This window comes from Tamandua tetradactyla, chromosome X (assembly GCF_023851605.1).
Source record: "Tamandua tetradactyla isolate mTamTet1 chromosome X, mTamTet1.pri, whole genome shotgun sequence".
NCBI lineage: Eukaryota > Metazoa > Chordata > Mammalia > Pilosa > Myrmecophagidae > Tamandua > Tamandua tetradactyla.
The window spans coordinates 27473163-27491703 of NC_135353.1; the positions used below are offsets into that span (position 1 = coordinate 27473163).

Genomic DNA, 18541 nt, shown 5'->3' on the forward strand with positions numbered 1-18541 from the left:
GATCCTATTTTAGACAGGAAAGAAAGAGGAGTAAAGATCTGAGAACTGACAAGTGTGGAATCATGGGGAAAAAAAGACTGTGATCCAAAGGCTAAGGTGACAGGGTAAGAGCTAAGGTAATTCTGAGCATGCAAGACACTGCTGCTCTACTAGCAGCCATATCTCCACACTCTTATTCTCCCCAAGGCATTTAGCTTGTCGTTTCCGAAGCTTTTTTTCATGGAAACATAACCAGCTTTTACATGGAGGCTAATAAAGAAGATTCATTTAAGAATAACGTTATACATATGGACTGTATGTATATGAAGATTTCTTAGTAAAAATATTTTTTAAAAAAGTAACATTATAGTCCATTGTGCTGAAATACAGCTACAAGTGCCCATCTTGCATGCAGTTGGCATCCATGAACAACTGTTTCAACAGAGTAGTCAGAGTAATTTTCCCCCTTTTCCTTCCCTGTAGTCTAGAAAAGGTTTTGCACCCTATCTCTGTTTCATTCAATTACTGAGTGCCTCTCATGTGCCTCATTTTTAATTACAATAAGTCTGACTTCTGAGATGACAGGACTGGCACAGGTGAAGAGAAAGCACCCAGAGAGTTGCTCTTTCCTTCACTGACATCAGATTTCCTCACTCTTCCTAGCCAGAGACCCCAATCTGTCCTTAACTCAGTGTCACTATCAACTATATAAAATTGCCAAAGAAGCTCTTTGGTCTGCAAATACATACCCTTAGAGTCTACGCTTCAGTTTTTTTACCTCTCTTGAGTCTAAGTGAAAAATGAGAAGGGAAATAGGAAAGAACATTGTTTATTCCTATTTGCCCAACACTAGGAATTCTGAAAACCTCTAGGCCACATCAAGAACCGCAGTGTAATATAAGGAACAGAGGAAGGAAAGCTGCATGGAAACATATAACGAATGGGCTAGAAAAAGGACTACTTAGAAAGAAGGTTGAGGACATACATGGAAGAGGAAGCAGAGAGGCCAATAGCCAAAGGGGGTCTCCAAGGGGCATGACTGGGAGTACCGCTAAGTCCTAGCTCCACATCCCCTTGGTGGTTCAGCCTTTACATATGTATCTTGCTTCTTGCCATTAACTACATTAGGACCCTAGAATGGAGGTTTCTTTTACTAGGAAACATTCATTACCTCCACATCCAGCTAGGTACCAAGTCTCCCACACTCAAATACTTTGTTCTTCACATTTGCTCTTATAATCTCATAAGCCGTATTTTATGGCTTTTATTAAATGAGTATGTTTGTTTTCTCGTAAATCAAGTTTCCCATCAGACCAATTCAATATATCCAGGCCCTCAATCTTGGGGCTTGCCCCTATGAAGCTTATTTCTGCAAAGGAGAGGCTGAGTGTACTGATAATTCCTAAGAATCACCCTCAGAGAGCGTCTTTTGTTGCTCAGATGTGGCCTTTTTCTCTAAGCCAACTCAGCAGGTAAATGCACTGCCATCCTCACTATGTGAGACCTGATTCCTGGGGATGAGCCAGGACCTGGCATCATGGGAATGAGAAAGCCTTCTTGACCAAAAGGGAGAAGAGAGAAATGAAACAAAATAAAGTATCAGTGGCTGAGAGATTTCAAACAGATTTGGGAGGTTATCCTCATGCATTATATAGAAATCCCTTTTTAGTTTATGGTGTATTGAAGGGGCTGGAGGGAAGTACCTGAAGCTGCTGAAATTTATTCCAATAGCCTTGATTCTTGAAGGAGACTATCTAACTATACAGCTTTTACAATGTGACTGTAAAAACCTTGAGTCTGAAGCACCTTTTATCCAGGGTATGGACAGACGAGTAAAAAAAAAAAAAGGAAAAAAATAAATAATAGGGGGAGATAAAGGGTAAAAATTGGGTAGACTGAAATACTGTGGGTCAGTGACAGGGTGGGGTAAGGGGTATGAGATACATGAGTTCTCTTTTTTCTTTTTTATTTCCTTTTCTGTAGTGATGCAAATGTTCTAAAAGTGATCATGGTGAAGAACACACAACTACGTGATGATATTATAAGCCACTGACTGTATAAAGAGGTTGGACTGTACATGTATGGATACTTCTCAATGAAAATATTTTATTTAAAACTTTGTCAGTTTTTTAAAATGCTGCTGATGAAGCCAGGCCCTTACAGATCATCTAATCCAGCACTGTCCAACACAGTAGCCATTAGTCACATGAGGCCATTTAAATTACTTTAAAATTCAGTTTCTCTGCTCTACAAGACATATTTAAATCAATGTGGCCAGTGACTCTATATTGGACAGCACAGATACAGAACATTTCCAACATCACAGAAAGTTCTACTGGACAGCACTATTCTAATCAAATCAAAGATACCATTTAGTATAACATAGTACTAGAAAAGACTGAAGATGCTTAACACCTGGTCTTTTCAAATGTATGGCTTTCAAATGTTTAGAAACTATTACATCCCATTTCATGTTTTTCATTCCCTTTCTGATTTAGCAGATCAGCAAATCCTGATTTGCTAGGATTTGATAAAATAAGCATGTTCAATAGAACTTTTCATGGCCTAAGATAGCACCTTGCATACAACAGATGAGTAATGTGTCTACGTCTATTAAGTGAATTAATCAGTGTCCTTTATCTTTTACAAAATGTGTGGTTTCATGGGACCAAACTCAGCACTACCTTTATATTCTAAGAATCAGAATGCTTATATAAAACTTCAGTTTCCTGACAAGACCTATATCAGTGTGAAAATCCACAGCAAAGGGCTAGAAGGTATACTTTTGCCCCTAGTTCTGTTAAAAGTTTACTTACACCACAGATCGTTACCATTCCCACTCCTGCCAATTTAAATAGAACATATTTTTTTCTTTATCCTATCTATGGTCTTAATTCATTAAGCAGGAGAAAGTCATGGATCACTTCACTTGCTTTTTATATATATATATACACATAGATAGATTAGATAGATAAGTAGGTAGGTAGGTAAGTAGGTAGGCAGGTAGATAGATTTACCAGAGAAAGCTTTAGATAGTCTAGTGCTAACATCAAAACAGTACACCTGTATTTAACTTCGTTCTGGAGAAAAGAGCATACCTTATTTGATTAAATACATACAGAAAAAGGTCAGACTGAAAGTCACTGACCTCTTATAAAGAGACACTAAGAAACCACTCCATTTTCTGCATTTTTCTTTAATATGGTCGCATAGTCACTGTCTTATAAGAAAGTCTATAATGTAATATATACCTTTTTTTTCAATTTCCCCTATTTATTTATTTATTTATTTTTACATGGGCAGGCACTGGGAATCGAACCCGGGTCCTCTGGCATGGCAGGCAAGCATTCTTGCCTGCTGAGCCACCGTGGCCCTAATATATACCTTTGATATATTAAAAAAGTGCCTAATCAAGCGACTATCAAGACAAAGACTGAAAGTTATAACTTGATGAAATCTGACTGCCAACTGAGGAAGAATCCCATAATTGGCAAAATGAATTCTGTTTGCATACAGAACTTCTTACTAGTAGAGAATAAAGAAATAATTGGGATCCCGTACTAAAGGATCCAAGTTAGTTTTCCCAAATAAGACTCTGGGTTCTACATGGAGTTGGGAAGGCCTGGTTCAAATCAAAGACCTGTGTAATCCTGTGCAAATCACTTAATCCCTTTATGCCTCATTGTTCTCAACTGCAAATGAGAATAATAATTCCTAACTAAAAATAAAATGCTTTGGTACTATAAATCCTTCACAGATGAAGTTTAAAAACTAAATTCATTTTAACATCACCCATTTATTCTGGGTGCACCATTACCAGGCTAATTTTCTCTTTGCTTAAGGCCCACACAAAAATATCTCCGCAAAAAATTCACTTGTTCAACAACTTTTTCTCCTGAGGCTTCATTATTTTTATTGAACTATTTTAGTGAAAAAAATATTACAAAGCTGAAACAAACAAAATAGAGGAAATATATTTGCATATTCTACCAATTGCTTCATTTTTCTGAGTATCACAGCTTTAGGGATAGAAACGGTCACTGAATATATAGTACTATTTTTCACTGATTCTAAGATGTACACTTCCATTTTAGTATCTTTGAAATTGACATATTACAATCAACAGCAACCTACAACTATAACTGGCAGTATTTTCTTTCCTAGCAGTATAAAGAATTACCATTAAGTCTTAAAATCAGTGGCATCCTTATGGACTATAGTTAACAGTACAATTACAATAATGTTTGCTCATCAATTGTAACAAAGGTACCTTGCTAATTCAAAATGTTAAAAACGGGGGTGGGTCAGGTGGTGCGATGGTGGCTCAGTGGCAAAATTCTCACCTGCCATGCAGGAAAACTGGGTTTGATTCCCAGTGCCTGCCCATGTAAAAAAAAAAAAAACAAAAAAAACGGGGTAGGTCTATGGGAACTCTATTTTTTGTATGATCTTTTGGTAAATCTACAACTTCTCTAAGAAAAAAAAAATCAGTGACATCTTTGATGTAGTGAAATATGATATTTGGAATCCTCAGGAAATTTCCGATCTAGGCCCTAAAAAAAAATCCCGCCTAGCTACTATAATTGAAAGTGTGAAACATTTAGTGCGTGTGTGTCTGTATACATAGAGAGAAATATCTTAAAAATATCAGATGGGATATGTTAACACTGTTATGGCTCTTTATATATTCTTGGAACATTTACTAGTTCATGGAGCATTTCTTTAGGATTATTGTAAGTGAACCTTTAGTTCAAACTGGTTAAGATCAGACTATACAATCTACTAACATAAATGCTACTGATGCTGCAAACAATTTTAAATTTCCATTTTATGATTTTATCAAATTAAGCTACCTGTTTTTTCACATGTATACTGAATATCTTCCATGACAAACTGATGAGTTATTAAATAGGATAGAGTTGTTACTTCAAATCTACAGAAAATATAAGGATAATTTTCTTAATTTCTATTGTTGAGAAGAATACCGCCACAGAATTTCACAAAATAAAAGATATTAATTTTTTCCATGTGAAAATTATTCTAAAAAATGCTCTGTATATGTTTAAGATTTCATGCTCTGTACCATTTGAGGAATTCAGCTTAATAATACGTTAAGATCTAAAACTAATAAGGAAAAAACTAAAAGTAGAAAACAGAATTAAACTGTCAGTGTTTTATCACTCCAAGCTGTTTTCACAACTGTAAACTACCTTTTTAAAGAAAATATTAAACTCCCCCTCTATTTTTTTTACTGGTTTTGATTTTCAAAGAAAGAACATTCTGCAATTATGCCCTTGAAGAATGAAAGGTTAGTTATCAAGCAATAAGACTGAATTTTTGCATGTGTGTGGCTTAAGAAGACCAAAAAGATAAATCATACCATGGATGTGAAAGTACATGTTTCAACTCTAAGCAATAACACATAAAAGGCCAGTCATTCTGTCTTGTTCTAGCAGCTGCCTGGACTAGAATTAAATCCTAGTCTAAACCATCAAAAATAAATAAATAAGAAACGTATGTTGACTCTGAATTTTGTGTTTAAGCAATTCTCTAATTCAATTAGGACTGACAAATTAAAAGGAGTTTAATGCATAAAATGTTATAATGTATGGGGATAAAGGGTCTTAAAAAGGTAGGAAAAATATCTATAATACTTAAATGGTTGCTCAATCACCCATAGGACTGATGAAATGTGGAAAAGGTCAAAGACTTGTTCCACTCAAATAAATGATTAATAGGGCGAATAAAGGTTGAAAGCTTCATGCAGAGTAGGCTTATTCTCAATAAAAATCTTAACATATGTCAAGTTTCCACAAAGATGGCCATGAAACAGCAATGACTGGGCATTTACTCTATTCTTTGAAGAAACTATAAAAATCCCATTTGTAAGGAAAATAGCAACTCAGAGGAAATACACCTTCGACTTGAAACAAGAAACAAATAGTCTAAAGTAATAAAAATTAAATATTCAGATCATCAAAGTAAAGTGCGGCTGATGAAATCTAGGTGTAAAGATTCTGCTGATTTTGTTTCATCCCACAGTGTTAATCCTGTTTACTGTATCAATGTTCTAAAGCAGTTGAGATCATGGGACACAGAGCTTCTGGTGAATTGAAACTGGTTTCTTCAAAGTGTCAACGCCCTACCTTTATATGTGTTTTGACAGACAACTGTTGAACCACCTTACTGATGTGACCTAGTTCCATATGACTTATGATTCCCCCATAAACCAATCTGGCTTCTGAGACGATAAGATATTTCCCACCAGTAAGTATACTTCAAAGAATAATCCCCAAGCCCCAACAGCAATTCCTTTATAAAAGGGATTTCAAAATGAAACCCTTAAAAAAAAACTTTATAGTAAGTATACAGCCCCCAAGGTGACTAGTTTGAAAAAGACAATATTCACTTAGATATAAAGTACTAGGGAATATGGGGCAGGCCATGGTGGCTCAGCAGGCAGAGTTCTCACCTGCATGCCTGAGACCCGGGTTCAATTCCCGGTGCCTGCCCATGCAAAAAAAATAATAATAATACTAGTGAATATGGTAAAAATTCCACCATAACCAACTGAAATGGATATGTAAATACTGTTTGCAGTGCTTCAAAGAAAATACAGGAAAACCTACAGCTGCCATATTTTCAAAAAATCATATAATAGTAAATATACTTACATAATAGCTCTTTAGTCTGATAAAATCTACAGTCATAGGAATGGATCTATCACTATTTCTGTTCAGTGCTTTGATGTAATCCAGTAGATCAGCAAAGAATTTATAGCCCCCCTTGAGCACACAGAGGGCTACAATATGATGTCCTCCCATCTCCTTCATCACATCTCGAGCGAGCCTTTCAGTTCTATGGAAATAAAATGGGAATTTAAAAGAAAGCTTCTTACATTTACATAACATCTCCTTAGCATTCAACTTCCATAAAGTACATTCTTTGCTCCCATAAAGTACATCCTTGATTCTTAAAGCCAAGATAAATGAAAATGAAGATATCATTTTCACTTATTAGACTAGCAAATTCTGATTGAATGACATTTCTCTGATAATATATATAATATTAGAAGAGGTTGGGAGAAAAGGTCACTTTCATACACCACTGGGAATATAAACTCATGTTATAACTTTCTGGAGGATAATTTGGCAGTATCAAAATGATTCAATAGACACCTTCCCCTTGACCTAGAATTTCCACTCTGACAGAGTTGAAGAAGTGCCTAAATATGTCAAAAGGAAATTAAAGTAAGAGAAAATAAAAATCTTCAATTTAAGATCTTACTCACCTGTCCATAATTAGTCCATGAGGAATAAATACCCTTTCCAAATCTTCAGCATAATGATTAGGTATACAAAATAAATTTAGGTCATAACCTGGTTCATCATCACTAATCTGAAAAAGAAATGTGACTGTTTCAATGAGAACATTAAGGAATACAAATACTTGACTGAATTTAGAAGCTAAAAAAACCTTAGTCTATCAGAGAAATTTAAAGAAGTACTAGATATAAGATGCTATCAAGAACTTTTTATTAACTACATAGGTATGATAATGAATTATAAGGGAAGACAACCATGTTTTTTAGAGATGAATATTCAAGAATGTATAAGTAATATGGGATTTCCTTTAGTTCAGCAAAGAAAAATTTTAAAGAGTTAAGACACATGTAGCAAAATCTTGATAATGTTTCAAATATGGGTGATGAGTATATAGAGATTCATTATACTATTCTCCCCACTTTTACTGTGTTGAAAATTTAAAGACATAGCATTGTGGTCTAGCAAGTTAAAATACTTTACTGAACAAGATAAACTGCCGTTCCCTATGTCAGAGTCCCTCTCATCTCACAATAGGGAAAAAAAAAACCTCACACACACACAAAAAAAGCTAAGTGATCTTTTAAAAGCCTATCCTTTTAAAAGATCACTTAGCTTTTTTTGTAGAAGTCTGAGATTGTTATAATCAACTAATAAGATGTCTTTACAGTACATATTCAGATCAAGTAGGACCACATATTGATTGTCTTGGAATCCCCAGTCCCTGGCATACAAAATATGTAATAATATGGAATAACATTAATGGTATGGTAACTTTTGGCGGTAAAATGTATTATAAATATTAAACAAATAAGCAGCTTGTATACACAGAGAAAAAATATAACAGAATCATAAAAGATGTTATCTTGAGTTGCAGAGATTTTATTTAGTTCTTAATACTTTGCTATATTCCAAATTTTCTTTATGAGTAAATATTGCTTTAAAAATCAAATAGTCGGGATGGAAGAAAAATATGGAATCAAACTTTACCACCGGGGAAACCCCTGATACTGTGTCAGCAGTAGGGAAACCTAAATCAACAGGCCAAGCTTGATCTGGAGGCTTACTCTTGTGAAGCTTATGTATGCAGCAAGTGAAGCTTAGCCTACCTATAGCTATGCCTAAGAGTTACTTTCGGAGGACCTCTTCTGTTGCTCAGATGTGGCTTTCATTCTCTAATCTCAACTCTGCAAGTGAAATGATTGCCCTGCCCCCCTACATGGAACATGATATCCAGGGGTGAAAGTCACCCTGGAGGCATGGGAGATGACTCCCAGGAATGAGTCTGGCCCTAGCACTGTGAGATCAACAATGCCATCCTGATAAAAGGGGGAAAAGAAGTGGAACAAATAAGGTATCAGTGGCTGAGAGAGGTCAAACAGAGTCAAGAGGCTACTCTGGAGGTCACTCTATGCAAGCTTCAGTTAGACAGTGCTCCGTACCATAACCTGCCAAACCCCAATCATAAACCATTCCTGGACAGAAATCCTAGAATGAGCTGGGACTCAGCACCAAGGGACTGAGAAAACCTCTCGACCAAAAGAGGGAAGAGAGAAATGAAACAAAATAAAGTGTCAATGGTTGAGAGATTCCAGAGTCGAGGTTGAGACATTATCCTGGAGGTTATTCTTAGGAATTAAATAGGTATCACATTTTTAGTTAAGGTGTTAATGGAGAGGCTGGAGGGAATTGCCTGAAAATGTAGAGCTGTGCTCCAGTAGCCATGTTTCTTGAAGATGATTGTATAATGATACAGCTTTTGCAATGTAACTGTGTGATTGTGAAAACCTTGTGTCTGATGCTCCTTTAATCCACCTTATCGACAGATGAGCAAAACATATGGATTAAAAATAAATAAACAGCTCTCTCCCTCTCCCTCCCCTGCGCCTCTGTTTTCCCCCCATCAGTATGACCAGTGGTTTATTACTTTTGTGTGTTAAAGCTTTAAAATAAATCAGTAAGTGAAAAAATAAATAAATAAATAATAGGGGGAACAAATGTTAAAATAAATTTAGTAGATTGAAATGCTGGTGATCAGTGAAAGGGAGGGATAAGGGAATATGGTACGTATGAATTTTTTTCTGCTTTCTTTTTCTGGATTGATGCAAATGTTCTAAGAAATGGTCATGATGGTGAATATACAACTATGTGATGATATTGTGAATTACTGAGTATATATGTAGAATGGAATGATTATATGGTAAGAATGTTTGTGCCTTTATGTAGGTATGTTTAATAAATAAAATAAATTTTAAAAAATTCCTGCCAATCCTAAAGCAATATATAAGATTCTACAAAGGTTCCATGCACTAGGGTAACTTTTCAGAAACCTACAACCTCCAGATGGGTCCCTGGACCAGTTGAAATGCAGAGGGCCCAGCCTCTCCAGAACATCAACTAGTTCCATGCCCCTATCCCATATTATCAACAGCCCCTTCCGACATGAAAAAGTTAGAATAGGCTAGCCCAAATACCTCTAAAGAGTGGGGAAAAGATTAAAGGTGATGGTGAAGTTACACAGAGAAAGTAGGTTTTAACAAATGAGTATGACTGCTGGATCATTATACTGGTACTTATTTTAGTCTCCAGTATCTTAGGGCAGCTAGAAGTAAAAACTTAAAATACTGGAATTGTAACCTATACCAAACTTTGAAATCTGTTCTATACTAATTATTGCGATGTGCCTTGAAATTTATTGTTTTTTAGTATATATGTTATTTTTCACCAAAAAAGATGGTGAAAAATCTTTTTTTTAGGGGGAAAAATCTGAAATAGTGGAATGGCAACCCATACCCAACTCTGAAATCTTTTCTGTATCGTAAGGTGTACTTGAAAATCAGTGCTTTTTTAACCCCCTTTTCTTTGTATATACGTTATATTAACAATAAAAAGTTTTTTTTAAAGTAAGCAAAACAGGGGGCATTGTGACGGTGGCTCTGCTCATGCCAGAATTCTCACCTACCATGCTGGAGACCCGGGTTAAATTCCCAGAGCCTACCCATGCCAAAAAAAAACAGGTAAGCAAAGCAAATCTGCTCTTCTTGCAAAGCCTAAATTTTATGTGATCTCCATTATGTTGTAATGAGAAATCACCATTGTAAGCACGTTGCTAAATTTAATTTCTTTATATGACTTTTAAAACTCACTAAAATATTGCTTGTAATTTAGCTCTGGTGAAAATAGAGAAAAGGCAAAATTTAAAAGGCACCTCTATTCAGTACCTCAAAAAATATTTTATTCACTTAACTTTGAAAGGAACATTTACACCTATCCTTAAATATTATTAAAGCCATTACTGAACGTTAAAAAAAAAATCAAATAGTCTTTCTTATAAATTGTTTTTGGCAGTACTTTACATATATACATATTAGAAAGTATGGGGAAATAAAAACAAATAAACTATACAAACAAAAAACTGTAAGACACAAAGATAAAAGGAAGGAAGGGAGAGGAGGAAGGAAAAAAAAGAAGGAAGGAAGTAACAAATGTGTGAGTATGGAGAAATAGACCAAGCATGGTCAGCTATCGAAATAGGGACTTGCCCTTTCTACACTTTAATATTCATTTCTTTTTAAACAAATACTCATCAGTTTCATAAGCAGAAAAAAATTCCATTTTGGGAAAAATATTATGTCACATCCTCTAAGACAAAGTGCTAATGTACCTGTTAAAACATTCACATAATGCTTATACCAGAACACATTTACTTAAAAAATTAGAAATAGGACATTTGTGTCACTTACAGGGGCATGTCAAGATTACTGTACTTTTACAACAATTAAATATTGCTTTTATATATTTTATAAATTTATAAATTGATATTTAGTTCAAGATTTGGAAAAGACAATAAAGCCTTGTCATGTCCTGTAAGGTTAAAACATCTGATATGGTTAAAATATCCGTATTAGTCTGATATGTAATCAGAATATATCTGCTATCACCTGACAAAAATGAAAGCGCACCATTTCAAATGCTTTAAAATCAAGAGGATCCAGAGGGCCAAAAATGGCATTCTCAAAGATTACTCATTTCTTCCTCCCAGTTATTCACTGCCTGGGTCACAAGCATAAACCAGGACCCACCCAGGGCTCTCTGAGATATACAATAATTGGTAAAGACTACTGCTTCTGTGAAAATGGCTGAGTTGCCAGGCTACAGGTTCTGCAGATGGTCTAAGAACTTCAAGAGTCTTATCTTTCTCAAAGTCAGTGTAAATTGTGCCCAAGGTCCATTCCAGACATGCAGTCCAAGAACAGAGGACTTACATCTCTGTCAACTCACTAAATTAATTTCCAACTAAAAATCAAAATTATTAGATTTATATATTATATTTAATGTCACAGGGTTGGTTTTTATTTCAAGCACAAAAAAGCACGTTAAATTTTTTCAAAAGGCAAAACCAAAAATTGATAGAACTTGTACTGATTTAGGTACTCAAAGCATGAATTCACAACTCTGTTATAACTCACTATATATAAACAGGCTATATTTATGGAGGGGTTCTAATTTAAGAAATATACATTCATCCATGGAGGGATATTGTCAGAACTGGGTAATGGGTACATGAGGGTTCATTATACTATTATGTCTACTCGAAGATGTCAAAATACATCATAATACAAAGTTAAATAGCCCCATCTGATATGGATTAATTAACAATCAGGACTGCTTTGATAGGAAGGACTAGAGAGACTGGGGACTGCAATAAACTCAATTACATAAAAATGCATTCAGCATCTACCATGACTAAGGCACTCTGCTAGGTTCTGTGGGAGAAAACGGAAGACGATTATAATGTTCAGCGCTCAAAGAGCTTGCCATGTAGTAGAAAAGAAATACGTACATAAAACTAACTCTTCAGTACAATAAAGTTCATAACATGTACCCGAATTCAATCTGACAAGCCCCCAAACTTGTGAATTATCCAAATCAGTTATATATCCACTGGAGACAAACTTGGCACCCAAAGTTAACCAGCACCAAGGACTACCTTCTAAAGTAAGACCCAGCTTAAAGTATCATTATATTCTGTTGCCTAGGTTGTAAACTGAAAGGGCCCACACGGCTCAGACAGCCTTCTAAACCTACCAGGCAATAAATAGCAGTGCCCAACTTTCTATATGAATGTAAATCACATCTGTTTTAATTATTTGAAATTTGGTTGCGAACTCCTGAGGTCCTGAAAGTGATAAATAAATGAGATTGTGAGTTCTCTTCAGATCCACCTTTCCCTCTATGGTCAATTTCTTGTTGAATTGTAAATCAAAGGGCAAGTTATTATTCATAGCTCTGAGCTATTTATCATTTACCCAGACAGTTCAGAAATCTGATTGCATCTCCTCAGAGTTCTGGAACACAGCTCTTAAATTCTAACCTATCGGGCGGGCCGCGGTGGCTCAGCGGGCAAAGTGCTTGCCTGCTATGCCGGAGGACCTCGGTTCGATTCCCGGCCCCAGCCCATGTAACAAAAACGGAGAAACAGAATACAATAAAACAAGAAAATGTTTAAAGATGTTTCCCTTTCTTCCTTCCTTCCTTCCTTCTCTCTGTCTTTCCTTTAAAAAAAAAAAAAAAAAAAAAAAATTCTAACCTATCTGTGATATCTACTTGTCAAAGATAAAATCTACATAGGTACTTTTATTCATGCAAAAGATTATTGAGAAATCTAGCATTACTATTCTACCTTTTGTCTAGACTCAAAGTCAATACTTTTGCTATCACAAATTACTGTAATAATTTTACTTTCCAGTAAAACTGGCACCACAAGTTCTTAATTATGTCGCAGCTATAATAATGGTCTTCATACAGAACATTTTGTGATCTGCACATAGAATTTCTAATTACAAAGATACATTATCTAAAATCACAGTAACTGTGACTGTGTGAATGTGAAAACCTTGTGTCTGATATCCTTTTACCTATGGCATAGACAGCTAAGTAAAACATATGGATTAAAAATAAATAAATAATAGGGGAACAAATGTTAAAAAATAAAATAAAATAAAATTACAGTAAACAAGGAAACTAATCCAAGCTAAGCCAATACTTGTACCATCCAATTCATCATCTGTGACTAGTATTGCTTAAGTCCCTTTGTGGTAAAAAAATGACAATGTATTGAGAGTAAACGAAAGAGAGGAAGTGTCTCTTAAAATGAGCTATGTGAATTGAAAGATGTACAATAACAGATAAAACACATTTGATTTTATTCCCAGTAACCAACATTTCCAAGCCCTCTGGAATGGGCAGAAATTTCTAGTTGGAATATTTTAACCTTTCATATCCTGGTACATTAAAATTATTTTGTAAAACAACCTGTCAAAGCAGAAAATATGCCATCCCCTTGGAATAATTTGTGATCTTAAGACACCATAAAACCAAAATTATGAATTATAGATCCAGATATTTCTAAATGTGAAAATAAATTTAGCTAATAGTATGCTTACCTTCCAATTTTGTATTAGACATACAAATAAATTAAATACATAATTTGCTTGCCCTCCCTTCTAAAGGTGAAAGAGCCATTACAAGAACTAAAATCAGCCTTCTTCCCTATTCAACCCAGGGATAAATAAGTTAGCTGCTATAGGCAAATAGGTCCATAACTACTACACGCACAAGAATATAAATTTATACAAAACTGTTGTGCTGGTTTGAATTTGTGGGGTATACCAGAAAAGCCAGGTCCTTTAATCTTCATTCAATATTGCTGGGTGGGAGCTTTTTGATTATCCATGGAGATGTGATCCACCCAATTGTGGGTGCTAACTTTTGATTAGATGGTTTCCATGGAGATGTGTATCCACCCATTCAAGGTGGGGTTGCTTACTGGAGTGATTTAAGAAGGAACCAATCTGGAAAAAACTCCAGAGCCCATGCAGCCAGAGACCTTTGGAGATGAAGAAGGAAAACGCCTCCCCCAGCCCCACGCAGGGAACTTCATGAAACAAGAAGCCTGGAGAGAAAGCTGACAGACATCACCATGTTCGCCATGTGCCTTTTCAGTTGAGAGAGAAACCCTGAACGTCCTTGGCCTTCTTGAACCAAGGTATCTTTCCCTGATGTCTTAGATTGGAAATTTCTACAGCCTTGCTTTAATTTGGACATTGTCACGGCCTTAGGTCATGTAAACGTGCAACTTAATAAATCCCCCTTTTTAAAAGCTGTTCTGTTTCTGGTATATCATATTCCAGCAGTTAGCAAACTAGAACAATTGTGATCTTTCCTTTTACTAGTATGCACAGTGGAATAATGGGCATGTTCATTTCAAACCAAAAAACTACACCTAGCAATCATCCTATCAATTATTAGAAGTATCATATTGAAGTTAGTAGCTCCCTAAGAACTTGAAGTGTGTGTTTGTGGAATTCTTATTAGTAACAAATTACTAGCATTAATAATTTGGTGGCCACTGGCAGAAAGATAACAATCAATGTGAATTTTTTTTTATATGCTGTATAGCAGGGTCACATTTAATTATTTTTCCATGTGAGTATCCTGTTATTGCGGCTCCACATGCTGAATTTTTTGTTTGTTTTTGTTTACTTTGTTTGTTTTTCAAGGGAAGTGCATACACTAGGACTTGAACCCGGGTCTCCTGCCATGGCAGGCAAGAATTCTACCACTGAACTACCCTTGCACACCCCTTGCCCCAATGTAAATTTCAGTACTGATATTAACAAAGGAGGTTGACACTTAGTGAATCCACACAATATGCCATTACAAAAAGGTAGAAGAGTACACCAGCACACCTTTAGTGTCTCTTCACATCAGGGCAAAATAAAAGACATGGCTCAGTTATTGCCTAAAGAACTACCAAAACTCAATGAAAACTCCAAGATTCCTCTTCGCTGCTCACCTGGCTGATTTACTTTTCTTTTTCCCACCTCTATGGACTTCCTGCAATACGCAGAAACAAATAATGGACAGAAAACAATTAAGAAGGATCTGCAGTGTGTATGTCATGGCACTCTATTCACAGAATGAAACTCCCAAACCTTACTGCTCCATTTCTTGGTGGTCACAAAGAATAATTTTGTTCTATACCTCTAGACAAATGTCAGTCTAAACCCTGTGGATTATGATCTAAGTGATCTTTCGGCAAGTTACTTCACTTATCTGTGCCTCTGTGATCATAAAAGTATTTATCTACCTCATAAATACCTCATGGGAGGCTTACAGTAGACAATGTCTGCAACATATTTATCTCAATGCCTAAGACATAGGAAGTACTCAATAATATTCACTATTGTCACTAATAATTTAAAAGTGTAGAGGCTAAGAGCAGATTCTGGGGCCAAATAACTTAGGTTCAAATCCTAGAATTGCTGGTGATCTTGGACAAGTTACCTAACCTCTCTGAGCTGCACACATTTTTAATGAAGATCAAATCAGTTACTATACATAAAGGGTTAAGAACAGTGCCCAGCATTTAGTAAGCACATTTAAGTGTTTGTTATTGCTAACATGCAAACAATTTATGGGAAGGAAATAAAAAAAAAGGAAAAAGAATTTGCAAACTGAAAACACAATGAACAGCTTTATGTTCAAAAAACCCAAACAAACAAAAAACAAAGCACAAACAACAGCTCAGTTTTATCACATCATCACTAGGTCACTATACACTGGGGCAGGCATCATCCCCCAGAGCTTTAAAAGCATCCAAAAGTATATAAACTTGAAATCTAACTTCCTGGACAACTGAATAAAAACAACAGACTGCCTTTTTTTGGGTACCTACATTAGCATAATACTTAAGAGCACGGACTCTTGAGAAGGACATAAGGTTTGAGTCCCATCAACTTCTCTGAATAAATGTGTGCCTAGGATGTGTCTCCTAACCTCTCTGAGGCTCCAAAGATTCCGTATTTGTAAAATAGGAATAATTATACAGATACTACATGGTTATTTTCAGGGTTAAATAGGACTATCTGTATATAAAGGACTTGACACAGTGATGGCTATTTCCAATACAGTGCAAGAGTGTTTCTTCACATAGATGGGCTTAAAATCCTTTCAATAACATCATAAGGTAGCTAATACCGCACTTATACATAAAGAAAATGGAGACCAGAGATGTTAAGTAATCTGCCCAATGCCACACAGCTAATAATAAATGGCCCAAAGAAACAGAATTCCAAGCCAGAATTCACTAGGAGTACTGCTCTTCGCCATCTACTCACAACGCCTAATAGAAAACAGAGTCCTCTTTTTCTTGGGGCTCAAATGGTTAAGTATTTAATCTGCTCACTCAACAAATTATGCCCTACATGCCAGGCACTGAGCTATGTGCTGGAATTACAGTGGTAATTCCTGCCTTTTTGAAGTTTATGTTTCCGTGGGAGAGACAATCGACAGGTAATCACAAAAATAAGCAATAATAATAGCCAAACAGGCTGAGGCTTTTAACTGGTGGGGGCGTGGTGGCTATTCTGTAATCAGGATCAGAGGTGTTGAGGGGAAAGGCGGGAGAAGAGCCTGGTGGGTTCAGAAAAACAAGAAAAAGAACCAAGGGGGTTGAAGACAAGATGCCAGAGAATGGTTATGATATGTATGACCTTGCAGCCGAAGACCAGATTCGCATTTTGTATCCCCACAGCATCAAAAAATGTGGGATCTAGATTCAGGCACGTCTGTATCGAGGCCTGGTTATCTCTGGACCATGGGAAAATTACCTAGTATCTTCTCACTGGGTACTTCACGTGAAAAATTGGTAGGCATGGTTACCGCTGCCAAGACTGAGAGGATTCAATGAGGCAATGCGCAGCCTCACAAATATTAATACTGTTTGCAGAACGAAATGAAAATACCCACATCCCATCTCATGTGGTCGTTTTCGGTACCTAGGCCCCTCTACAGTGACCTCACCACTGTACCCTAAACTTATCAAGAGAAAGGCTTTTCCTGCGAAAGCCCCCCCCTCCACCCCATCAGCTCATTCCCGAATTGGCCCTTGGCCCCGCCCAACATCACGCTTGGGAGCGGCACATGTCAACCAGATCGCCATTTCTGCCCTCTCCTCTCCCACGCAGCCCTCTTTCCCAGGGCTCTTGAGCTGAGGCACCCACCCCGGACCCCGCCATTCCGTTCCCCCTTTCGCCCTCGCGTGACGTAAGGCTGAATCGGGGAAGCTGTGGCCGCCCTCCGCCCCCAGGGTTTCCCAGGTCACTCCAACCCAAACACGCACTGCAGGCCCCGCGCCCCAGGGCCGGGTCGCCGTCGCTACCGCTGGGCGCGAGCCGCGTGGGCCTGGGCCGGGCAGGGGTGGCGGGCGAGCTGCTCACCACGATACTGGGGCTGCGGGTCGCCATAACGGAGCCTGGCGGAGGAAAAAAGAAGCCGGCAGCGAAAAGGAGGAGGAGATGGAGGCGGAGGCGGAGACGGCGTTGCGCGGGAAGGCCAGAGGTTCGCGGGAAAGCTCTAGGTCACCGCTGCAGACGCTACCGCCGCCGTTCGGAGCTGAGGCAGCGCAGGCCCCGCCCCTCGCCCCGCCCCGGCCCCGACGCTGCGCCCCCCACGCCCTCCTGCGCGTTCCCGCGCCTCTGCCTGCGGCTACTGGTTTCACCTTCACGTGGCGGCCCCGCAAATTTTCGACCGGAAGGAGCGGAATTACCTTCCCCCACCCCACCCCCACCTCCAGCGTAGCTTTTCCCTTCTTTTCCCCCCACCCCACCCCCACCTCCAGCGTAGCTTCTCCCTTCTTTTCCTCAGGCTCTTATACAGAGGGCTCTGAGATTTCCAAACATACCCCCAAAACCCAAATTGGGCGCCGAATTTTCGGGGTCGAGTTACCACAGGGCTCCTCCCGCCAGGCGAACCTTTGCCAAGATTGTGGACTACATTGCGGCTTCCATTTTCCTCACTCGTGGCTCGAAATCCTTAACTGGTTGTAAGGGTTAAAACCCGGAACCCTAGAGTTAGTCATATCAGGGTACAGGTCCCGGGGTGAGGTGGGAGAGGGAGGACACTTAACTGCTCTGTAACCCTTGGGCTCACTTAGATTCTCTGAGGCTCTTTTATGTCCTGGGTGAAAAGGCTGTGAAAACCGAGAGGGTTGTTGTGAGGGTGAAAGCGGATGAGATGTAGATGTAGATGTTTTGAGAGAGCAGTAAAGTACAGTCGTTAGGACAGAATACACTCAGTAAGTGGGAAACATTGCTATTTCCTATCATTATTTTTGCCTCCGGAATTCCCTACTTGGAACTGAAAAGCAAAAAATCCTCCCTATTCCCAAAAAGGTC

General features: G+C 37.7%; 1 protein-coding gene across 1 annotated transcript in view; it reads right to left on the minus strand.

The window, feature by feature from the left end:
- LOC143671354 (hypoxanthine-guanine phosphoribosyltransferase) overlaps positions 1–17775 on the minus strand; it is a 50739-nt gene extending 32964 nt beyond the window's left edge. Inside the window, exons 1-3 of the mRNA XM_077146484.1 lie at positions 17585–17775; positions 7271–7377; positions 6654–6837 (exon numbers count right to left, since the gene is read on the minus strand). Of these exons, the coding sequence (XP_077002599.1) occupies positions 6654–6837; positions 7271–7377; positions 17585–17611 (318 nt within the window). The 5' untranslated portion in view covers positions 17612–17775. The remainder of the gene's footprint in view (positions 1–6653; positions 6838–7270; positions 7378–17584) is intronic.
- Positions 17776–18541: the final 766 nt, after the last annotated feature.